Consider the following 26,133-nt stretch of genomic DNA (forward strand, 5'->3'; position numbering starts at 1 on the left):
TGGCTTCTGCCTGTCATTGGAAGGGCTGGTAGAAGTAGAAACGGCCTCCTCACTCCTAGTCTTATATGATCGACATCACTACTTCCTCTCTATTCTACCTGCCACTGGGGGAGGTAAAGGAGTGTCTATTGGTAGTGGGAATGATTTCGATTTTGGTAATGTACCTCAGTAATAATGATAGTAGCTAGCATTTATATAACACTTGAAGGGTTTTAAAACACAATATGTAAACTACATATATCATCTCATTAGATCCCCACAAACATCCTGCGAGGTAGATACCATTGCTCTCCCTATTTTAAAGATGAACAAACTGAGGCAGACACGTTAACTGACTCGTCCAGAGTGACATAACCAATAGTGATTGAGGAGGCAGGATTTGCATTCAAGCCTTCCTGACTTCAGTTTCAGCTGCACCATCTTATCCATGTTATCCACCAATTTCCTTAAGCAGGCAATACAGATAGCCTCTCTTAATTTTTTTTTAAGGTAATTGGGGTTAAGTGACTTGCCCAGGGTCACACAGCTAGTAAATGTCTGAGGTTTCAGCTATACCATCTTATCCACTTTATCCACCAATTTCCTTAAGCAGGCAATACAGATAGCCTCTCTGAATTTTTTTTAAGGTAATTGGGGTTAAATGACTCGTCCAGGGTCACACAGCTAGTAAGTGTCTGAGGTCAGATTTGAACTTAGGTCCTCTTGATGCCAGGGCCAGCGCTCTATCCGCTGTGCCACCAAGTTTCTGACACCGTTCAACCACCCTTTCCTACCTAATAGTCTCCTGTCCTTTGGTTTCAGAAATACCTCACTCCTTCTACCTCTTTTAGCTCTTTTGTTAATTTTCCATCTTCTTTCCTACTCATAATATTGGTGTTCCCCAAGGGTCTGTCCTGCACATTCTCTTTACAGTTTCTCCCTTTGCAGTTGCTTACAGGACATCTTCATCTGGGTGTTCCATCAACATTTGAAACTCAACATGTCTCAGACTAGCTCATTATCCTTTGCCTTGAATCTCTTCCTCTTTCTGACTTTCACTGCTTCTCACTGGGGCTCCACCATTCACTCATACCAAGGTCAACACAGTATCTTGGTCTTATTGCTTTTGGGGAGGAGCCTCTCACAAGATCACCATGGATTTCTTCCTCCTAACCATGGTGCTCAAGGGACCCCAGTGATGAGGAAGGTTGTTTCTCTTTCTTGAGCCTGCTCAGTCTCACTCTAGAGGTGTTAGTCCTGGCCCAGGGTTGGGGATCAGTGAGCTGCTCAGGTTTGGAACTATGGGAAAGGAAGGCGTTAACCTATAGGGAGTCCCTAGATATCCTTGCCTGGGCAGTGACTCAGGGGGGCAGCCATTGCAGGGAGGAGGGGCAAGGGAAAGAGGGAGAGGAGGAAGAGATAGCTCCAGCAGCTGGTCTTAAAAAATAAAAAGACCCTGGGCTTTTGGAGCCATCAGCAAGGCAAAACAGACAAACAAACAAACAAATAAAAGGGAGACTGGCTCATCAATTTTACTTTTTAAAAAGCCTATTTAAACTGTGGCACACAGAATAATTTCAGAGGTAGAAGGGGTGGTAGGGATTATCTAGTCCCAGTCTTTCATTTTACAAATGAGGAAAGAGGTTCTGAGAAAATAAGTGACTTGTCTCTGGCCGTACAATTTAGGGCAGAAGTATATTTTGAACCTGGGTCTTCAAATCCACTATACAACTAAATTTCCCACTAACCAACGGCTACAGGATTTAAGGCCTGTGGCCTTAGTGATGATCCTGGTAGGAAGCGTGTTATGAAGAAAAGGCACCGACTGACTCTAGTGTCAAAAGACTCCCAACTCTACTGGTTACAACCTTACTATCTTGTACAAATTATTCCTCTCCTCGGGTTATCCATAAAATCGGGAGGGGGGCAGGAGTTCCAAAAGTATATTGACAGGCTAGAGCCTTGGGCAGAATCTAAAAATATGAAATTCAGTAGTAGAAAAGTCTTGCACTTGGATACAAAAAATCAATGTCCCAACCATGAGATGGGGGAAGCATAGTGAGAAGGCTTTATGTCACAAGCATAAGATGGGGGAAGCATAGTGAGAAGGCTATGTTCTACGAAATATTTGGGGGTATCAGTGGACTGCCAGCCCAATATGAGTCAGTACTGTGATGTGGCAGCCAGAAAAGCCAGGGTGATTTGGGGATGCATTAAGAGCATAGCTTCCAGGAATAGAGAGGGGAGTCCCATTTCACTCAGCCTTCCTCAGATCTCATTTAGAATATCGTTTCAAGCCTTGACAGTTTAAGAAAAACATTCATAAGGTGAAGATCATCTAGACAAGAGCAACCCATATGGTGAAGAACCACGAGGGCGTATCGTATGAGGACCAATCGAAAGAACTGGGCATGTTTAGCCTGGACAAGAGAAGACTAAGTGTAGACAGGAGAGTTGTCTTCGAAGATTCGAAGGTGGCATGTGAATGAGGGACGAGGCTTGGGAAGTTTGGTACGAGAAGGAACAACCAGGAGTAGTTGGTGGAAGTGGCAAAGAGGCCCATTTGGGTGTGATGTCAGGAAGAGCTTCCTACCATTGTTGCTGCCCCAAAGTGGAAGGGGGTTGCCTGGAAAGGTGGTGAGTTCTTCCTCCTTCCTCATGCAGAGGTTGGACAAACATTTGGATAAATGAAAGGAGAGATTTCTTTCTTGTATGTGTTGGAGTAGATAACCACTGAGGTCACTTCCAACTCTAAAATTCTTTGACTATGTGAGAATCTCTAAATGTTTTCCCCTGAAATCCTAGAAGCAAGGAGAGGTATGTTCATGGGGGCCTCCAGGAAGAACCCTAGATCTCTCCATAGACGCTATAACATAATCACCACTTCTTCTTCTACAGCTACATTTTTGTTTGGCTTTTTAAATTTTAATTTATTCTAAACTCAACAAACACAAATGAGCATTTCCCCAAATAAAGCAGAACACAAAGAGGATCATGTACGCACCATGAATTGCTTCTTAAAAATATATATAAAAAAATCTCACACGTTACTTTTAAAACTGTTTTGCTGTGCTTTCTTCTGTACTCTTCTGTTCATTTAAATCCCACTTTTCATGACCCCGTTTGGGATTTTCTTGGCAAAGATACTGGAGTCGTTTGTCATTTCCTTCTCCAGATCATTTTACAGTTGAGGAAACTGAGGCAAACAGGGTTAAGTGATTTGCCCAGGGTCACACAGCTAGTAAATGTTGGAAGCCAGATTTGAACTCAGAAAGATGAGTACTTCCTGACTCCAGGCCCTGCACTGTGCCACTTAGCTGCCCTCTTTTTAATTTTTTTCCAGTATTGCTGCTAAATTGTTTTCTGGGTTCTGTCAACTTCAATCTGCATCAGAGTATAAAAATCTTCCCAGGATTCTCTGAAATAGTCTCTTTGACCATTTCTTATAAGGCTATAATACTCCACTACATTCATGTACAACAATTTAACCATTAACCAAATGATGGGCTTTGGACTCTGTTTCCAGATACTTTCTATTCCTCCTTTCAATTCTCTCTTAGGGGGGCACTCTCTGAAGCTGGTTTTGCTTGCCACCATTTTCCTCTTATTATTTATTCTCTTTTTTCTTCATCTGTGTTTGCTATATTGCTACAGTAAACTCTCTCTCTCTGTGTTGTATGTTCGACCCTCCTTTGTCAGCTTCACAGAACAGTGTGGTTCCTCTGAGGTCCATCCTGACTCCTGGTTCTGGGCCCTATCCACTTCACCATCCAATTTCTACACCAAACTTTGTGTGTCTTCAACACTCCTTTGTCCGTTGCGGGGAAGAGGGAGGGTCATCTGATTCCAGTTATTCCCAATCTCTCTTCCTTTGTACACTTAAGAGAAATAGTAAGTTCCATTACCTTCTTTCTCCTTTATCTTTCTTTCTTTTTTTTTTAACACCAGTGTATTCTTTTTTTTTTTTAACCTTCCCTTCCCTTTACCCTCTTAAAACCTTTAGAAGCAAACCAACCTACCTGCAAGTCCTCTGTTACCCTTACTTAACTCTCTCAATACGCTTTGAAGATAATAAGGTACGGAACAAAAATTTGTTTCCCTTCCTCCATTAGAATGTTAGCACTTTATCGTTGTATAAAATCTTTTCCCTACGTATAGATAGAAGCAACCTTAACTGAGATGCAAGTTTGTGGGGAGTGGCCTGTTTCCTGATCTGAGGCTCTAAGTCTCTATACCTACCACCTGCTCGGCTTCCATTTTTGCAATGGAAATGTCAGTGTCATTCCAATCCTCCCACCCGCACTAGGGGCGGAATGGGGTGGTGGCTCTCTTTATTCCTTCCTAGCACCCCGCATTTGACCCGGTTTCCTCTCAATCCCTAGTAACCTAGAGACAAAGGATTAATTAATGGTTCAAAGGGAGTTTGTTTACAGATCGTTAGAAACAATGATCTGGTAGGGAAAAGCACCGGGGCACTTGGGGCGCTGTCTACACTAGAGCCGACTACAACTCAACAATCTGAGCCCCACCACGCCGAGGAGCTTGGCGCACCAAATATGGTCACATCTGAAAAGCTGCCTCCCAGGAAAAGGTTGTTCTTGTTTATTCCACCAGGAGCGCTGGGCCATCGGGGCTCCACATGCTCAGTTTTCTGGGGTCCAGGCAGTTCCGCGGGTCTGCTCTATGCTCCTAAGGGAGAGTGTGGCCGGTCGGTAGTAAATACCTCGAGTGGGAGCCGGGGTTGCGTCTTTAGTCTCCTCACTCCTGGTCCCTTTGGGGCCGCAGCTCCCAACCCCCAGCTCTCAGCCTCCTCCGTCTCAGTCCACCAGCACTTTATTAAATAGGGCCACACTCTGCCTTTGATCCAGTCCCAGGCCCTGTCCAAGGCAGTGGTAAACTCAAAGGAATGTAGATCCTGAACCCTGCGGGAGGGAAGGGAGAGAGGCTTCAGTGAACTTCTCGGCCTGGGATCCCAGGAGGAGGAGAGGAGTGGGGGGGGGGGGAGGTGAGGGGGGGTGCGATTTTGCCTCCTCTTACCCAGTAAAGTACCCATCACGCCCAGGGCTAGGAGAAGCCCTGGAGGAGGAGGAGGAAGAGGAGGGGCGAGTGGGGGCAGGCAGTCTCTGGACTCGGAGGTCATGCAAAATTCATCAGCTAAACTTTTGGCTCCGCCCCCTTTCTGGGGGTTGGAGTTTTCCCCAAACTTTGTTTATGGGACAGTCCGGGAGCAGCAGCGGCTGCTCGTCTCCTCCTCCTCCTTCTCCTCCTATTTTTCTTCCTCCTCCTCCTCCAGCTCCGGGTTAATCCAAGCTTGATGCTGGGTAGATGGAGGGGAGGATGTGAGAACGGAAACCCCTCTGCCAGGTCAGAAGTCAAGTCCCGAGCTGGAAATCCCGGTCCTGTGTCCACTCCCACTCTGCCCCCAGCCTCTAAGCAACTAGCCTGGGAGCAGCTGACTGACGAACCGACGGATCGACGGACTCCAAGGCCCCGGGAGCCGAATCTGGCTGCAAGACCTGACTTTGCCAAGTTGGGATCCGGACGGCGCGCCGGGCTCCCAGTTTGAGCCTCGGCCCGCTTGGCCTGGGCCGGCTGCCAAGGCTCCCTTGGGCTCGGTCGCTCCAGGATCGGGTCCTTCGTGGGGCTAAACAGCCTCGGGCTTCGGGGCTTGTAGTGCTCGGCGGTCCTGGCCCTGTCGCCTCGGGAAGCCGCGAACTCTCCCCGGACACTGAGCAGCCGGACCACGTCCTAATCTGCACTTTCAAGCGCCCTCCTCCTCCTCCTCGAACTTCTCCTCCTGGGAACTTCAGGGCCACTGGAAAGTTGCATAATTGTCGAGGAGGCGAGGATTTCCCCTCCCCTCCCCCCATCAGGCCGGGCTGACTGGCGAAGGAAGGTCTGCTTGGGATCCTTGGAGAGGGCATCGATCCTCCCCAAGTTTGCTCTCTGAAGTTTTCATTTTTAGGGGCTGATCCCCAGGCCAGCCCCCGCCCCCTCTCCCGCCCCCTTTTAATAAACCTGCAGCTCGGTGTGCAAGTGTGTGAGTTAGCGAGTGTGAGATCAGGAGGCGCACGATGAATCCCGCTTCCGTACCCCCTCCTCTGCCGCCCCCGGGGCAGCAAGTCATCCATGTCACCCAGGACCTCGATACTGATCTCGAAGCGCTCTTCAACTCCGTGATGAATCCCAAGCCGAGCTCCTGGAGGAAGAAGATCCTGCCCGAGTCATTCTTCAAAGAGCCCGACTCCGGCTCGCACTCCCGGCAGTCCAGCACCGACTCGTCCGGCAGTCACCCGGCCCGGCTGAGCGGCGGCGGCGGCGGCGCCGTCGCCGGGGGTGCCCAGCACGTTCGCTCCCACTCGTCTCCAGCCTCCCTGCAGCTGGGCACCGGGGCTGGGGCGGCGGCCAGCGCGGCGCAGCAGCACGCGCACCTCCGCCAGCAGTCCTACGACGTGACCGATGAACTGCCGCTGCCTCCCGGCTGGGAGATGACCTTCACCGCCACCGGCCAGCGGTACTTTCTCAAGTAAGTGACGGGACTGCCTGACACTTTCCCGGGGTCCCGGGAGGGGTCCGGTGCGTGAGTGCTTGGTTATACAGGTATGTGTGTGTGCATACACAAACGCGTACTTCTACGCGTCCTTGAGTGCATGAATGTGCCTGGGTGACAACTCTTTCTCGTGGGTGCTAGAGAGTGGTCCCGAGGCAGGTAGCTGTAGTGTTGGCACTGTGTGCTGTGAGGGGGCCGGAGATCAGGATGGTCGGGATCTTCTGGCTTGGGAAATGTCAATCCTTGCTGTCTTGGGGGCGTGAAATGAAACTGGGGCGGGGGGGATTCCCATGCTGCTTGTAGGGATAACCTTGCAGCCAAAGGTGGGAGGGATGGAAAAAATCAATCGTGTCCAAGTGGGTCCAGAGTAGGGCTGGGAGGCTGGCGAGGGCATCTGTAGATGCCAAAGTGCCAAGAAAAATCACAGTGGGCAAGTTCGCGTCTTTCAGGGTCTTAAGGAAAGGATGGATTTTTTTTGGCCGGGGGGGGGGCGGTGCCAAGTTTCTGTCTTCTGCAGTTTTCTCCTTGATGGGAAGAAAGCTGAAAAAAGTGAAATGGAACGCTGGGAGGTTGGACCGTGCGCCAGCCCCTTGTTGTCACCCGCAGTTATTCTGTTGTTAGTAGTTATGGGCTGGATAAAACAATTGTGTGGAAATTAGGTCAGGAGAGTCTCATAGTGTCCGCTGGGGAGAACCTAGAAGACGATCTAGATGGCCCCAGCGCCTTTTGCAAAATTTCCCTCCTACTCACAGCTTTGCTGTGAACATTAAACTTTAATTAAAGTTTGGACAATTGTAACCACAGACTTCCGGAAAGGAAAGCTGTGGCTGAGGCCTCTCTTCTAAGAAACTAATCATCATGAGAAGTATAGGCTTGCAATCTGAAATGTGTCCAAGCTCCCAAGGGCCGACCTTGAGGTTGTACCAGGGCTGGCGCTGGCTTAACCTGGGTTCAAATATAGCCGTAGACATGTTCATTTACTGTGTGATGACAGGAAACCTACTTAACCAAGTCTCAGTTTTCTCCTCTGTGGAATGGGGACAAGTACTTCTGCAAACTTTAACGTGAAATATGGAGTGGATTCATATTTGTAATTGGTTTGGGGGTTCCTGGTGTGGAAACGCCCTTCACCTATGTAGATCAGCCACTCCTCCTTACTTGACTGGCTGAGAGTCGACAAGTTGCCTTTTTTATCTCACAGCAAGGAATATTTGAAAGGTAGGACTTGAAAGCAGGCCTTCCCCACTCTACTTACTATGCTGAGTTGTCTGTCAAAGATCTATATAAGTGAAACTTATTTGTGGAGTCACTGTGGAAGATACTACATCCCTTCTGATTCACATCCGATGGTCCCTTCCCAAATAAATTAATATATACTTATTAATAAATTAACTAATAATTAATAAATTAATCCAGTGCTTATCTCAGTGCCTGGGACTGTTTATTGATTGATCGATTGCCCACAAGGATGTGAGTTTTTTCCTTGCTGTTTTCATCTCCTTAACTCATGCTGGTGAGTAATTACCTGATAAGCTCTTTCCTGCCCTCTCCAAACCAAAGCAGGTGAAGCAGCTCAAAAGAAACTGGAGGGGATGTGTAAATTTAGAAAATCCAACCCAAATATTCACATGGCCTATTTGTGCCCTACCTGTAGTAGAAGATTCTGAGCTGGAATTGGTCTGATCAGCCACAGTTGGACACACTAACTTGACTGTAGCATTGTGGCATCATTTTGGTCCTCTTTGAGAACAAGGGACAACAACCAACCAACCAACCAACCAACCAGATGGCATCCTGATTAATGAATGCTTGATTTTATTTTTGATATGGACACAAGACAGAGCCACTGGACTGAAGTGGATGTGTTTTGTCAATTTGGCTCACAGTTTAGTGTTCGTGAGCAGCATACTGACAGGTAGAGGGGGCTGGAAGCCCACCTCTGACAAGAGGAGTTTGATCATATGCAGATTCTTTTTTTCTGAACCTCAATTTTCTTATCTGTAAAATGGGCATCATAATTCTAGGAACTAAAGACCTCCAAGGTTTGTTGTGAGGATCCAGTGAAATTCTGTGGGCAAAGAGTTTTGCAAACCTTAAAGTGATAAACCCCAGCTTTTAATACAGATGGTGCCACTGCACTGACAGGGAATGTTTTAACTTATCAATACCCATTGTAAGTCAAGAATACTGTTTATGCTCATTGTAGTCCTTGGGGTACAGTAACTTGGTCTTAAAGGGGGCCTTTTGGGCTTCCCTCACACCATTTTAAAGGTCAGGATGCTTATAAATTTGTCATTTTAATTTTGCTTAGGTAATGAAATTTTCAAAGAAAATGTGGTACGTATTAGTAAAGATTAAGTGTCCTGGTATAGTGGAAAGAGAACTGGTTCTTTGTCTTTGGAGGATCTGGGTTCGAATTCCTACTCTTGTTTCAGCCTACTTTTGTGTAACCTTGGCAGAGTTACTTCACCTCTCTCTGGGTCTCAAGTTTCCTCAGTTATATGAAATAGAAGGTTTGGCCTAGATCTCTCCGAGATTCCTCCCTGCTCTAACATTTCATGAACCTTTAATGAAATTTTGGGACCATTTTTTCCCTTCCCAAATGATTTAAAAGAAGAAATTTGACACTATATAAGTATGTACTCCAGAAAATTATGTGTGATAAAAAATGAGTGGCAAATGAACTGTAAAGGAGGTTAAGAACCCTTGTGTGGCTTAGAGGCTGGAGGAAGAGGGAGCATTCCCAGCTTTTCTTGGAACAGATCCGAGCCCCACCTGGAGAGTACATAAGGAACACTGGCCAAAAAAGAAAAAAAAAAGCCTGGTTTTGTGTGTAAGTTGTTCCAGGACTCTGCTTTGGAAGGAACCCCCAAGCATTCAATGTTTGAATCAGTTCTGTCCCTCTGAACTTTGTCCAGGAAAACTGGGCAAAGGTAGGACAAAGGGGGTACCAGGCCTTTGGGTTCATCCAAAGATACTCTGGTGTAGTCCACCATTTCTTTGACACTAAGGAAGGTTTCTCCCCTCAAGACCTCCCAACATCCCACCATATCGCAGCGGTCCTCCACCTTTCACAATTCACCATCCCTTCTTCACTAATTCACCTATGGCCCTGCTGGGGTAGCCCATAAGTGGCAGAAGTTGTTTGTCCTCTGTTCTCTAAGAAGGAGGTGATGCAAGTGAATTGGGTTTCAGTGGGGGAGGGCTGTGCAAAGTCCCCAACCTCACTTTCTCCCCTGGAATGTTTTAAATGGCAGGTTGGAACTACCATGAGTGGCAGAAGTGATCTTAACTGAAAGTAGGACAGTACTGACCAAAGTGGAAGGAGGATTTAATGTAAATTGCTACTCTTTGAGGAGGAGCAACTAGTCAAGGGGATCTTTCGAGGCTTTGATGAATGGTTCGAGGAAATAAGTACAATATGCTGGTGTAGCAGATTCTGAAGTTGGGAAATGTGGGTTCAAATCTTGTTTCTGACAGGAGCTGGGCAACTCTCGGTAAGCCATAACCTCACTCAGCCCCATTATCTTTATTTGTAAAATGAGGAGAATAACATTTGTATCTTCTCTCTCTTGAGGGTGATGTGAAGAAAGTAATTGGCGAACCATAAATTGCTATAGAAATGTGAGCTGTTATTATTACTAATAGTATTAATAATAACTTACATAGTCATGTGAGGTTCCAGTGTTTGATAGATCGAGTCACTTTTCAAAAAGGGTGATCATTGGTCTCTTGTTCTTGCTTGTCAGGTTTTCCCCAAGGGTCTACTTTATCATCTGTGAAATAGGGATAGGGGATAGGTGTTCTCTCCTGCCCTAGAGATGTGAGTTGAGCTATAATGAAAAGCATACATCCTCACCTAAATAGGTGAAGCTTCAGCTGAAAATCACTAGAGCCTTCATGTCAAACCAAGTTTGGGGGGCTTTAGGGGAAGCAGGGCAGCCCAAGGCAGGGAGAAGAGCCAGAAGACCTGGCTTCCATTTCTGCCTCTGCTCTTTCATAGACTTTGAGCTGGAATGGATCCCAGAAATCATCTCATTGAACTGCCTCTTTTTACAGATAGGAAACTGAGGCTTAGAGAGAAACAGAGATGGGATGGGACCTTCTAATGTCCAAATTCAGTACCCAATCCATTGCCTCCATGACCCTGGGAAATTCACCTAACTGTTTGATCTCAGTTTCTCTACCTGTAAAATCAAGTGGTTGGACTTTTGATGCTTCTTGCAATTCTAACCCCTATGAACTGTGCAAAACACTGAACTTTCATGGAAGGTAGAGAGGAGGGAAGTCATATTTATCAAAGACAATTTTTTTCTAGTGTGTATGACTCAATCACTTTTCTATACTTCAGAAAGGGTTCCTTTCCTCATTTTTTCAGACATTCCATTATGGCAAATAGTATCAATGGAGAAGATCCAGGGTAAAAAGGCCTCCCTGTATTCTGAATGTGGCTTGCAGCATTTTCCAAACTGGCTGTCTCATTTTAACAGGCCATTAACCTATGCTGTAACAAAATATACATTAGGTTTCAAGTGAATTCGTGATCTCAGCCATATGTGCAGAATCCTCTAACAGTACTGATTATAGCCATGTATTCACCTCCTCATCCTATGCAGCTGTTATCCATGGTCTCCCATAACTCCTCCATGGTGATGGGCATACTGGTAGGCCTTCCTCTTTGGGGCTTTCACATCAAGTAGGGCCCAATAGAGTTTTGGGTCTGTCCATGTTTTTTTAAATCTTTCATTCTTGCTACCAAACCTTTTTAAGTATATATTTCTTTGTTGTAGTTGTTGGACCTGGGATTTCATGGTTATAGGGAACTTCCCTCTCCCAATGCCCATCAAGAGCCTATCCACAGCAGATGGGCAACTTGGCATCTTCAGCAGCTTATCTGGGGCACTCAGAAGTTAAGTGATTTTCCTAGGGTCATCTAGTCATGCATTTCCTGGATATTTTATTTTCCCTCTGTAGCCAACTCATCCTCATCATAGTCTTTCAATTGCTCTAATAAAATAAACGTATTCCTTTTGACCGAGTAATACCAAATTAACATGTGATCTAGAGCTAACTGCCAGTAAGAAGGGCTTTTCCTGTCCAAAAGACCATTACAATTGTAGTTGGGATGAGCAGGGTTAAATCTGGTTTAGTTTGCTATCTTTTTGACAGTGTTTATTAAAGAGATAGAGAAATGGACAGAGCTTTGGACTTGGAATCAGGAAGATCTGGGTTTGAGTCTGGCTTCACATACTTACTAGCTATGGTGACGCTAGGTAAATGACTTAACCTCCTCCAAACTCAGTTTTTTCTTCTATAAAATGGGCATAATAATAGCATTTACCTTTAGGGTTGTTGTGAAAATCAAATGAGATTATCATAACATGTAAAGCCCTTTGTAAGCCTTGAAGTGTTATAGTAATGCTAGCTAGCTATTATAATTATTTTGAGATTAGTTATGTAAAGAAATTGTCTTTATCTTTTCCTATAATTTCCAGTACAAATTTAGAAATTAAAAAATTTAACTAAATCCTGGCAGTTTTTAATTTTTCTTTTTGGCCGACAATGTGACTAGAGAACAATTTTGCAAAATCCCTTCTACCCTTTTCGCAGAATGAAATTGCCAGCTGTCCCCTTACACTGTTTATCTAAAGACTGGATGGGGTAGGAGAAGGCAGGCCTGCTGGTGCTAGTCTAGGGAGCTGGTGCCCAGAAACAAGCTATGGAAATTTCAGGAGACTTAGGCTGGATGTGTGTGTGTGTGTGTGTGTGTGTGTATCTGTGTGTGTGTGTCTGTGTGTGTCTGTGTGTGTCTGCATCTGTGTGAGAGAGACAGACAGACATAGAGACAGAGACAGAGAGAGGAGAGACAGAGAAAGATGGAGAGTGAGAGATCGACAGATATATATATATGTGTGTGTGTGTGGGTGTGTGTGTGTGTGTACACACACACACATGCTGAGAAATACATGCATAGGGACTGTGTTGGGGATTTCTTTGGTATAGGGAACCCTTCCTGATGAAGTAACTCACACTACCAATATAGATTGTGCCTTCTCTGTCATTTATAGTTTTGAGAGTTGCCTGGGACTGTGTTGTCGAACTCAGATAGAAATTGGGCCACTAAACCATATATAAGTATCTCTGCTGGCCTCACATGGACTTAGAAAACTACATATTAACATCACCTATGTCATATTAAATTTATTTCCCCATTACATTTTGATCTTACTTGTGCTGCAGCCCACATTTGACCTCTCTGGCCTAGAGTACTGAGAGGTTAGTCACACATCTAGTAGGGGTCACAGGTAAGACTTGAACCCCAATGTTCTTGACTTGGAGGCCATCTCTTTGTCTACTATGCCAAGCTCCCTTTCTACATACATACACATACATAAACGCTCATACATACATATGCACACAGAAGTTCTTAATTGCCGCATTGTATGGTTCAATCCTCATTCTTCTTGCCCTGTTGATTTCCTCACTCCCCTGCCCCCCATACTTGTGTGTGTGTGTGTGTGTGTGTGTGTGTGTGTGTGTGTGTGTGTTTGTTTGTAAGTAATAACTGAGAGGCACTGTGTTCAGGTGGGGAACAGTTCAATTTGGAGTAAGAGAACAGAGGTTCAAATCCCTGTTGTACCACTTACTACCAGTGTAACCTGCGTAAATCCCTGGCCTTCATTTCCTCACCTTTAAATAAAGAGGTTGGGCTTTTGGACTTTCAGTTCTAAACCTATGATCATCTGAATCCATGGGATTCCCCAAGAGAAAGGCAGATATCGGGAAGGTCCAGTTTGGAATCTTGGGGGCACACTCAGAATAATAGTGATGATCCAGCAAAGGGGATTGAGAAAAAAATGGCCAGGTGGATAGAAAGAAAACCAGGAGAGACCAGTTTCACAGAAGTCAAGAAAGGAGAAAGTATTTGGAAGGAGAGGTGACAGATGGTCCAGAAAGCCCAGCTACAGAGAAATCCAGAAGGATGCTCACTGAACCTTCCAGTTTGGCAATTAAGACTTACTGGAAGAACCTGTAGTATATACCTTAAGTATATTTTTATTACAGCCCAGGTTAATAGTGCGTCAGAATGAGGTGGGTAGTCTTGAAAATTTGGTAAACTATATTCTGGAGACAGGCAGAATTTTTCACACTCAATCTTCCTCATTGATGCTGTTTACACTTTGGAATCCAATATGCAAAGCAGTTAGTAAATGATGAAATACCACATTAATGTGACCTATTATTGTTGCTGCTGCTATTAATTTTTATTATCATCATCCACTCAAGTCCAACTCAGATGACTCATTGTGGCATAGAAGTTACCCTGGGCTACATCAACAGTGACAAAGCTCTGCCAGGTGCTACCCATCTGAAAACAGGTTGAAGCGATGGACCCCAGGAGACCCTATCTAAGTTTGGAGTGCTATAGCTTGGCTGTAGGATGGTGATTTAAAAAACATTTTTCTTGGCCACAACAGCTCTCGGAGGGGGGGTGTGATGTGCATGTTAATGGACCCCAGTGAAATTACAAATCTAACAACAATAGGACCTGTGGTTACACTGGTGAAGGGAAGCCCCTGTGAGGGAAATCCCTCTACCAATGCAGATAAGTTACTCTTCCACAACTTATAGTCTTAGGACTTTGCCTGGGACTCTCAGAATTTAAGTGACTTGCTTAGGGTCAGATAGTCAGAGGCAGGGCTTGAAAACTGTCTTCATAACTCCAGCGTTGACTGATTGTCTAATCATGACTATTATAGGCTCTGTAATCATCCATTGATTAGATCTTAGGTTCCTATGTTGTTCAAAATTGAAGCAGCCTTAATTTAATTAAGATGATTTTTGCCTTTTAGAGTAGATTTGAATATCAAACATTTGTTTCTGGGTGTTGTGTTTGAATCTAGATTTCTCAAATTATCTTTTAAGGTTTGGTGGGGAGAAAACAGAATTGGGTAGTGCATCTGTTTCCTATTTCTGGTTTGTTTGTGAAGCTTTTAACTATTAGTAAAAACCAAAAGGTTTTCAATGTTTCACCCTAGAAAACTAGGCGGCCAAATTGTCTTTCTAATTGGGGGAGATTAGGTGTCTCTACCTTCTGGGTCCTTATCTGTGAAATGGGAATAATGCCATTATACTGTCTCTGGGAGAGGATTAGTTATGTAATGTTGGCAAAGTAGTAGATGAAGAGGAACTAAGTTGCTTAATGCCTTAATTACGATTGTTGATTAAATCCCAATTGGGGTGGTGCGTTCAGGGTAAAATGAGCCTGGAATATAATGACAAAGAATGAGTTTTGGTTTGTAGGAATCACAGCCCCATTGGTCAGTTCCTGTTACTGAAAGGAAGGAAAGAAGGAACCCCAGGGTTCTCAACCCTCCTGTAGTGAAATGATTAACCATAGGCCTGGGGAGAAGAAAAGTCCCCAAGTAACCTGAGGTAATGTAATCTACAACTGCCCTTTTCTATGAGGGCCAGAGATGGAGAGTAGGGAATGCTCAGCAGTGATTTATTTATGATTGAAGGCCAGGGGCCAGTCTTGGTCATAGTCATCAAGGCATGTGAGAGGATCAGGCTCACTCCAGCACACTGACATGAGAATGCTATGTGTTTGTGTGTGTGTGTGTGTGTGTGTGTGTGTGTGTGTGTGTTTTCTTAACCTTTTTTTGTGTCATGGATCCCTTTAACTGTCTGGTAAAGCCTATGAACCTTTCTTAGAGTAACTTTTTAAATAATTGAAGGAAGTGCTAAATTTCACTTATAGGCCAGTGAAAATAAATGAATGAATAAACCAATGAGTAAATAAATGTATATTTCCCACTCAAATTCATGTATCCCTGAAATCTATTCATGAACTCCAGACTTAAAACCCCTGGTATACAGTAATGTTTTATTAGCTTTTCATAAATAATTTTTATAAGCAAATGTTTAAATATCTTAAATTCTGCAGACCTAAGTATTCACATTCATGACAGCTAGGTGGTGCAGTGGATAGAGCCCTGGACCTGGAGTTGGGAAGACCTGAGTTCATCTCTAGCCTCAGACACTTACTGGTGGTGTGACTCTGAGCAAGACACTTAACTTTTTGTCTCAGTTTCCTCATCTGTAAAATTGCTCTAATAGGAGCAGCTAGATGGCGCAGTGAGTAGAGCACTGGCCTTGGAGTCAGGAAGACCTGAGTTCAAATTCGGCCTCAGACACTTGATACACTTACTAGCTGTGTGACCTTGGGCAAGTCAGTTAACCCCAATTGCCCTCCCTTCCCCCCTCCAAAAAAAAATTGCTCTAATGATAGCCCCTACTTCCCAGGGATGTTGTGAGGATAATGAAACATTATTTGTAAAGTGCTTTGCAAATCTTAAAGCATTGTATCATAGCTGTCATTTATTGTTGTTCCAGTGTATGCAATGCCTGTGGGCTGGTAGACTGTGAATATCTTCCCTGAGGGTTTCTAGTCAGTATGATACTTTGATGGACCTGTGAAGGACATAGGGAGTAGATGGTTCTATTCCCTTTACCGGTTCATGTCACCACCCGTCCATTCTTTTTAATCCTGTGTAACTCTTATTCATATCTTCTAGTGAATCCACCACCCAACAGGCTGGAACTGTCCTTTAGATCTCTTGACATTGGGAAGCTAGCTAACCATGGAGGGTTGTGGATACCAATGATGGTCTGCTCACCTATCTCTATCCCTCCCACTCTGTGGCCAGTCCACCTCTTTCAGTCATGCATAATGCATATGGTCTTTATACCTCAGAAATGAATAATGTAATTTGGGAGCTTCGGGTTGTTGTATTTTCCCTTTTTTATTTCTCCCCCAATATGTATTTGGAGCAGTAGTTTACTAGAAAATTAATGAAGTTCTGTCTGTATAACTCAGGGCAAAGGATGTGCTTGTCAGCCAATGTTAAGGTCTGATGAACTTCCTCAAACTTTTCTTCATTGATAATATCTCTTCCTAAATGTCTACTATTGTATTTGATGTCATATCTAGAGAACTATAGACTATTGCAAAACAGTAGATTAATAAGAAGGTGCAGAGAGATGCTTCCAAAGTACTCCGGGACAATGATGTTGATGGTGGTGATGATGGGAGTATCAATCAGTTTTTATTTCTTGAGTATCTGTGTATGCAGCACTTTTCCAGGTACTTTGGGAGCTACACAAGAATTATAAAGCCTGTAAGGATCTTGGGGTGGGGTGTAGAAGACTAATAAGAAACAACTATCAGTAGGACATGATAGACAGTATACAATTATATGTTAAATGTTGTATTATGGACTCTGATATGAGTCAGGAGAGGAACTGTGGATATAATGGGGAAAGTGCTAGGTCTAGAATGAGAAAACCTGGGTTAAGGTTTCCCCTTCCTGGTCACTTCCTGCCTGTGTTACTTTGGGCAAATCACAAAATCTCCATGATCCTCTGTCTCCTCATCTTGGAGATGAGGAGTTTGGGTAGTTCCATCCAGCCATAATGGTTGGAGCATTGGTCAGGGAAGATTTCAGGGGTTGTGTAAGCTGGGCCTGGAAGGGTGAGTAGAATCTCAGATGATTCAAAAAAGAGGGAAGATAGGCAGTGTGACTGAGTAGATAGAGAACCAACCCTTGAGTCTGGAAGATATGGGTTGAAGTCCTTCTTTTGATACATTCTAGTTGTGTGAGCTTGAGTTCCAGTGTATGTAAGTTTCTGAAGAGCTACTGACTTGCATTACTAAAAGTTACTGACTTGCAAAACTAAAAGGAGTCTCCTCATCTGTATTTTCCTTTGCCAATGAAATTACAGGTGAAAGGAAGAAAGAAAAAGAAAAGAAAAGAGAGAAAAAAAGAAAGAAAGAAAGAAAGAGAAAGAAAGAAAGGATATTTTAGGAGAGGGGAATGGAGTGATGGCATGGTAGGCAGAAATAAATATGGCTTTTTAATGATATAGTGAGAAGACTTGCCTGGAAAGATCAAAGAGTTTATGTGGATGGGACCAAATTATGGAGAACCTAGAAAATCAAGAAGAGGAATTTAGATCTGACCTAGTAGATAGCAAGGATCCATTGAATGTTTCTGAGCTCACAAATGAGCTGATGGTGAAAGAGACATTTGATGACAACCGGTCTAGTTGTGATGGGATCTTTCCTTATGTTTTTTACTTCCTTGGGATATGTGCCTAGTTCTGATACCATTGGGTCAAAGGGTAGAGATAGTTTCTCAATACAATGTCTAGGAGGAGATGGGGTCTCCTCTCAGATAGGAATTAGGGAGGAACACCTTTTTACTCTAAGAACTTAAACAATTGACATGAACAAACATTTCTCAATACTACCTTTCTCTTTAGGATAAATATGAACCAGACAACTTTAAACCTATGGAAGAGAAGTAGATTTAAATCTCTAATCAGGGAGGTTCAAAAAAAAAAAGGAAGGCTGGGATAGGAATGGGGGAGCCTTCTGAATCAAATCAACAGTCTTTCCAAAGGCTCTGTGCTCTAGTTATGAACTTGGCTTCTTAAACATCTCTACTTAGTGCCTTCTTGACCTGGAATTAACCTCTGACAAGCCTACTAAGCCTAGATCTAGTTTCTTAGCCCACAGGGAATTGGAAGCAGCAAGAAGGAGGTAGAGTACTGGTTACAGGTTACAACAGACAGGAGCAATAACATCAGGACAAGTGACTCTTGACACTGAGGGAGAAGGCAGAGACACATGCAAAACTGGACACAACTGTAAGTATTTCTACAGTGAAGATGGTGGTCGTTCATAATGATGACTTAGGATCATAGATTTAGAGCTTCAAGGACCCTCAGAGTTCATGCATTCTATCCTCCTCATTTTACAGAAGGAAAATCAGAGGCCCAGAGAAGTTAATTGAAAATGTCACACAGATAGTAAATGGCAGAGCTGGGATTTGAACCAAGTTGCCTGTCTCCCAATTCAGCTTTCCTTCTACTGCTCTATGGTTGCCTCTTTCCACTAGAATAAACTTCAGTTATCTAGAAAATTAGTTTATATGAATGAGGACCAACACATTAGTACACAAAGATTCTGACTAAATGAGGTCTACTACATTGAATGGAAAAGAAAATGGCAAACCACTCCAGTGTCTTTGCCAGGAAAACTCCAAATGGGGTCATGAAGAGTCAGACATGACTGAGAAATGATGGAGCAACAGCTATATTGAAATCAAGCTTTCTTCATACTCTCATCCTACTTGTCTTTAATTAAAAAAAATTAAGTTCTAATTCTTTCTATCATTACAAACCACATTTCCTAGACTTCTTTTCCATGTTACTCTAGTTCCCAAATTAAACTTTGGTGGGGAGGCACACATGAATATTCTCAGGTGATTTATTCTTAAATGATCAAGGGCTGACAATTCTAACCTGTCCTACAAGGATTCTCAATTAGAAAACAAAACAATGCACTACATGAAGTTTGTATATTATGGGCTTGATCTGTATCGCCCAACACTAGTTCATTGCTGGGTTTTTTGATAATTTATTTATTTTAAGTTTTCAACATGTCACTTCCATAAGATTTAGAGTTTTAAATTTTCTCCCTCTCCTCCTCTTCCTTCCCCAAGATGGTGGGCAATCTGATATAGGCTGTACTTATACATTCATATTAAACATATTTTCACATTAGTCATGATGTAAAGAAGAATTAGAACTGCTGGGAGAAACCAAGAGAAAGAAGAAACAAAACAACAACAAAAAAAGGAGAGCAAATAGTATGCTTCCATCTGCATTCAGATTCCATAGTTCTTTCTCTGGATGTGAATGGCATTTTCCATTGTGAGTCTTTTGGAGTCGTCTTAGATCCTTGCATTGCTGAGAAGAGCTAAGTCTATCAAAGTCAGTCGTTGCACAATGTTGCTGTTACTGTGTACAATGTTCTCCCAGTTCTCTTCATTTCACTCAGCATCAGTTCATATAGGTCTTTCTTGGTTTTTCTGAAGTCTTCCTTTTCATCATTTCTTATAGCACAATAGTATTCCATTACATTCATGTACCACAACTTGTTCAGCCATTCCCTGATTGATGAGCATCCCCTCAATTTCCCATTCTTTGCCACCACAAAAAGCAGCTCATTGTTTTTTAAGGAGCCTGGAAATTAAAGATAAAACTAAACTCTATTCTGTTTTGTGCTTAACCTGCTTTAGAGCATTTCCAACAGTGGGCTTTGAAATAATAACGTAACTGATTAGAGACAAACACATCTGGTGGCTTATTTACTATAGCAAACTTTACTCTTTTCCTGCTACTGCTGAATCTCAAGTCAGGAAGACCTGATTTCAAATCCAGCCTCAAACTTCCTAGCTGTGTGACCCTGGGCAAGTCACTTAGCCCCATTTGCCTCAGTTTCCTCATCTGTAAAATGAACTGGAGAAAGAAATGTCAAACCACTTCAGTATCTTTGCCAAGAAAACCCCAAATGCAGTCATGAAGAATGGCTGATATGACCTAACAATAACACTCTTTCCTGGTGATTTTTCTACACCCTGGAATATTCTCTCTTCCCCTGTACTCAGGTGAAACATTTCTCTGTCTTGGTGTTCAGAGACAAACAGTGTCTACACTAACTGACTGACTGGAGAGTGGCAGAGTCACTGAGCCAAGGAGGTGAACATGCTTTGTTCAGGCCAATTATTTATTTGGTTTTACCAAGATGAGCGCTTTTCTCTAAAATATCATTCATTAGCTGTTTTGGCCTTAGGTAGACTTAAGTGGTTGCTGGTTTTTCTCAACTCCTCCACTGGTTTATACACACAGGACTCTTAAGTCACTTCCCTAGAAGCTCGAATATTCTCTGGGAGGACTCCAACTTAAAGATGCTTATGTGTTGTGATCTTGAAGTTGGGCAATAGCCTAGTTTTGGTTGATGGTGATAGGAAAACATTCTCATTGCCCCCTCCCAGCACCATGCTTTGCCTTATTTAATTTCCTCCCTCTCTTGAAAAATCCTCCTTACTCCACTATGCCTATCAGAAGTTTATCTTTCAAGGCTCCAATTAAGTCCTACTTCCTGTATGAGGTTTTTCCTTACAAATGGTTTTTCTTCATCTTTGAGACTCCTATATCACTTTTTGTCTCACTTGGTCCTATATTATAATGTTCCATTGTATACCATTATTCATATTTTTATATGTTAGTTAGGCTAACTAGATAATAAGCTCTTAAGCCAGTCAGTCAGTCAATAAACATTTATTAAGAACTTACCTTGTGCCCGGAACTCTGATAAGTGCTGGGGATGCAAAGAAAGGCAAAAGATAGCCTCTGCCCTCAAGGAGCTCACAGTCTAGGCGGGGTAGGCAGGGAGACAAAAATAGCAGAAAAACAAGGGAAGAGCTTAGGGCCTGGGTTTTGAACTTCTTTTTATTATTCCCAGAGTTCCTTTCAAGTAGTGGTATTCCAGAAATGTTTGTTGATGGTGATATGATGATTTTTTTAAACATACGTTGCTTTGTATTATTAGTTATATTTCATGGGCATTTGTTTTTGCCTAATCCTCTAGTTCTCCATCTTAGGAAGTCTTCAAGCAAAGGCCAGATGATTACTCGTTGGGCGCTATAGCGGGCTTGGACTACATGGCTGATGAGGTCTCTTCCAGTCCTCAAATTCTGTGGATTCTCTTTTTTTTCTTCCTAATCAGCAAAAAACACTAAAAAAAAAAAAACTAAGCCAAACCAAAAAAAAAAACCAAAACCCTTAAGAACCTACAAAAGGATTACCAAATTTTTCTCCAGTGATATTCTAGAAACCTATAGTGGGCAGGGACTCTATCAGGTCATAGACTCCTAGAATTGTAGAACTGGGTGGAGGTGATTATTCCTGCCAAGTCTTACGTACAATAGGCAGTCAATAAATACTTTTTTATTGATGGGTCACTTTAAAGTCCAGATTTAAGAATATGTGGTTGGAATATCAGGCCAGAGCCCCAGAGTGTGGATGGGCTGTGTGATAGTCACAGAGAAACTTAGATAAGGCACAGATAAGGATGTGCATGTGGCACATGGAATAGTCAAAGTCAGGGGAGATGTTAAAGTTGAAGACATGGTGGGTCTAGTGGAATCCAGAATCAGGTGGAAGTAGTCTAGTACCCTGGAGAGCTCCTGAGAAGAGCAGTTAATCTGATGGAGTCTGGGGGGAAATGGAGGGCTTTTATTCTCCAACCCAGACTTGTTTAGGTGAACTATATGATTATTAAAAGAATCTTCTTTTCTTTTACATTAGCTTTCTCCCAGTATGAGTTGGGCCATAATAACCATTGTTTCAAGAAATTTTCACCTTTCCACTAGGTGGAAGGGCCTCTGATTAACTTTCTTCTTCCTCATCTCCTGCTTGGCCCTCTGGAGGGTCCTCTCTGTGGTCTGGAGAAGGAACCTTTCCAGAGCTGGACCCTAACACAGGGAGTAATTCACTAGCTGAATTAGATTTCTCTACTAAAGCTGACCAATGATGACCTAAAATAGCTACTCCTTTTTAACCTTTGATGAGGGGAAAGCAATTAAGAGAACAGTAGCTTGCTTTTTAAAAAATAATACTTTACTATAAAGTACTATGGGGCAGCTAGGTAGTACAGTGGATAGAACACTGGATCTGGGGTCAATAAGGCCTGAGTTCAAATCCAATCTTAGACATTTACTAGCTGTGTGACTCCGGGCAAGTCACTTAATCTTTGTCTCAGTTTCTTCAATTGTCAGATATGATAATAACAGCATGTATCTCACAGGGTAGTTGGGAAGAGATACTATAGTGCTAAACACATAGTAGGCACTATATAAATGTTTATTCTCTTCTCTTTCCCACTTAAAAAGTGCTTTTGCAAACCTATTTGATCCCTATTGCAACATTTTGAAGTATTCCCTCCCCTCTTTTTTTTTTACTGGACCTGCGATTTCGTTGGGTTAGAGTAATGGTTCTCAAAGTGTAGTCCTGGGACCACCTGGAGTTGCTCAAGACCCAGGGGGTCTGTGAGGTCAAAACTATTTTCATAATAATACTAAGCCTTTAAAAATTTTAATGTGATAATTAATGATAGATATTACTCACATATTCAAAGTCTCTTGGGGTGGAGGAGGTTCTCAATTTTTAAGAATATGAAGAGTCCTGAAAGTAGAAAGTTTGAGAACTGATCATCTGGGACAGAGGCTCACAACATTCCCAAGTTCATGGAACCAGATTAAAATGTAGTTGGGAAATACTTTACAAAAGAAATCAAAATACAGTAAATCATACATAATGTTAATATTCCAAGTCAATGTGCAGCACACAGGGATTCTTATTTATGGTGTAATAACAGCCCTCCTCCCAAGTTTTCATTTCAGTTTGGTGCTATTAGGAGCTAGGGAATTCTGGAATAGGAAACTCCCTTTACCCATATAAATGCTCTGCAGGTTACGGTCTTAGAGAATTACCTTGGGCACTGAGAGATTAAGTAAATTGCCCCAGGTCACATAGCCATTATGCCAGAGGCAATGACTTGATCTTTCTGACTCCGGAGGTCATTTCTCTATCTACAACACCACCCTACTTGAGAAAGTGTGCGGTGAGAGGATAGAAAGTCAGCCTGAAAGCCAAGAAAACCTTGATTTGTGTCCTTATACTGGCTGGCCTTACCAATACTTACTGGCCCTGTGAAGGTAAGTAAATCACTTAATCTCTCAGTGCCCTCAGAGAAAGCTAAAACTATCCTTTTTTTATGAAGGAGGAACTTGAAGTGAATTAAGTGACCTGACCAAGGTCAAATGCTTTTTTTTTTTTTTTTTGAGGCAGTCAGTGTCAAGTGATTTGCCCTGGGGGGTCACATGGCTAGTAAGTGTCTGAGGCTAGATTTGAACTCAGGTCTTCCTGACTCCAGGAATGGTGCTGTATCCCTAGTTCCACCTAGCTACCCCAATAAAGGGCTTGTAAGGAAAGGGGAAGAGCTAGGTTTCAGAGCAAGGTATTCTGGTCTTAAGTCTGTCAGCCCAATTCTCTTTCCACTACAGGATGCTGCCACAAATCATGTGCTGAGAGCATATTTCTAGAATTTCATTGGAGAGAAATTGGGTGACCCCTGTGTAGGTTCTTCTTACACCTCACTGAGAGATCTCAAAGTTTATTTTAATCAACCAGTAACTTCATTTTCAGTCCCACTGTGAAAATGCCAATGCTATACTTTGGTTTATAATTCTCAGTATGGTTGGTGTTGGAACATGTAATGCAGTACCATAATAAAAATAGTGGATTGTGTTCTGAGAGAGGATCAGTTGAAATTTATAGTTCAGAATAACACAGAACTGCAGTTTCATTTTATGCATTTTATCATTCACATCTTGGTTTCTATTGGCACTTGAAATGATTTTGATACTAGGAAAAATGCATTTCTTATATCAATGCCCGCACATTCTCTGGGCCTGATATGCTTAGCCATCTTGCTAGACAGATGTACACAGATGAGCTAAAATTCTGTTCTACAGAAATATTTACTTGAAGGAAGGAAATAGAAGTCTGGAGAGAGCGAGGTTGCTACTTAAATGAAGCTTCAAGTATAATCAAATATGTTTTAGAACATAATCACCTCTCAGGCATGCACATATGTATATAAATAAATGAGATAAATAATATAAAATATAATATAATATGTGTATACAGACACACTTGGAGGGGGGGTTCTGGACTAGTGATTTCATCAGTATTGGGAACTTCCAGTGTGAAAATTCCCTCCATCAACCCAGATCAGAAGTTTATGTGTTAAAGTCTTAGAGAATTGCCTGGATTACTGAGAAATTAGATGATTTGCCTGCCCATGGTAACACAATTAGTTTTCACTATAGATGCATGTGTTAATATGTGACTTCAGAGTGATAACTTTTGGGTAATGAACTTTTTTGGACACAGAAGCAGATAAATACCATCTACTAAGGTTCAGAAGGGAGCAATCTGCCAAATCCCACACCGACAAAATCACGAGTTCCCTGAAACACTGAAGCGTATCTCTGATTATTTTTACCCTTGGTTCAAAAGAAAGGCCTTTGTATAAAGTGTTTAAAACCTGTATCACACACTGACTTTTTGGTACTTCATCTAAGTTTTCAAACTGACATTAAAGTCTAGCCTTCATTTTATTTCATCTTGCCAAGAAGAACTGAGCTCAGGGCTGGCAGGACTGTGAATTTGGTGGGAGGGGTTGACAAAGGAAGTCAGAGTATTGTAAAGTCCAGAGATGTTTATGGAGTCTCTGGAGAAGTGGTCTTTGGGGCTGTTAGCTCCAATTTTATCTTCTCTGTTTATTTACGCCTTGAAATGTAAAGTCCTGTGCATATAGACCTGACAGCAAACATCTTGACCTACAGATACACATCCGAGGACAGCTAGTGAGTGGGCTCCCTCCCCAGCCTGTCTCACTCCCAGGAATCCGGCCAATCCTTCTGCTGCAGTCAGTCAATTGTCCTGCTTGTGAAAAAGTTTTAAGGGAGAAGGTAGCCCCTCGAATATGTATTTCAAAAAGTATTTACTTAATTTAGAAGGAAATAGAGGTGTGGAGAAATAATCTACCACTCCAACGAAGATTAAAATTCAATTTTATTTACCTTGCCACCCCACCTCCCCCATGTTGAATTGCCTTCTATGTTCCAGGCTCTGCACCAAAGTGCCCAGAAGGCTAAAGGGTCTCTCTCCAGTGCAGAACTTAGCATATTCTTGCATAGAGTCTGAGTACTGCACCAGTATGTTTCAACTTTACTTTCCCCCCACTACAGATGAGCTCCTTTAAAAAAGAGGGAGAAAAGGGGGATCTGATTGTAAAACATTCTCAGTTAAAGCATAACTCAGCATTCATTCAACAAAAAATTTATTAAATGCCTATTATGTGCCAGGCACAGTGCTAGGTACAACAGATACAAAGATGAGGAAAAAGAAAAAAGAAACATTCTCTGCCTCCAAGGAATTTATATTCCCTAGGGTAAGGGGTGAAGGGAGATGGAATAGCAGTGGGGGATATAACATAATCGCAGGTAAGTCAATATAAAGTACACACAAAATCATATAAAATCATATGAATTATACAAAAATAGTACAAAGCAATTTCATAGATCATACAAATATGAAATCACCAAAATGATTTCACACAAAATCATAAACAGACTTTTATATGAAATCATGCAAAGCGACTTCATACAAAATCATATGATACACAAAATAATTCCATGCAAAATCATATAAATGTACAAAATTTTATATGAAACCATACAAAATGTTCAAAATTATGCAAATTGAGTTCATATAAAACCATACAAAACACATGAAATAATTCCATGTTAAATCATATAATATAAAAAATTTCATGAAATCATATAAAATATTCAAAACCATACAGAGTGATTTAATACAAAATTGTAAATTTCATTCAAAGCATACATCATACAAAACAATTTCATACAAAATAATTTCATATAAAAATCATACAAATACGCACAACTCATACCAAGTCATATTATACAAAAATCATACAAGCAATTTCATACAAAAATCACATAAGATATAAAAATTGATTCCATGCAAAATCATATAAGTACAAAATTTCATATGAATCATACAAAATCCTCAAAATCATACAAAACAATTTAATGCAAATT

General features: G+C 42.3%; 1 protein-coding gene across 1 annotated transcript in view; it reads left to right on the plus strand.

Moving 5' to 3' along the window:
* The first annotated feature begins 5,177 nt into the window (after positions 1–5,177).
* Positions 5,178–26,133, plus strand: part of WWTR1 (WW domain containing transcription regulator 1) — a 185,504-nt gene continuing 164,548 nt past the window's right edge. The window contains exon 1 of the mRNA XM_036755870.1: positions 5,178–6,505. Coding sequence (XP_036611765.1) covers positions 6,054–6,505 — 452 coding nt within the window. The 5' untranslated portion in view covers positions 5,178–6,053. The remainder of the gene's footprint in view (positions 6,506–26,133) is intronic.

The sequence above is a fragment of the Trichosurus vulpecula genome, chromosome 4 (assembly GCF_011100635.1).
Source record: "Trichosurus vulpecula isolate mTriVul1 chromosome 4, mTriVul1.pri, whole genome shotgun sequence".
Classification (NCBI taxonomy): Eukaryota; Metazoa; Chordata; class Mammalia; order Diprotodontia; family Phalangeridae; genus Trichosurus; species Trichosurus vulpecula.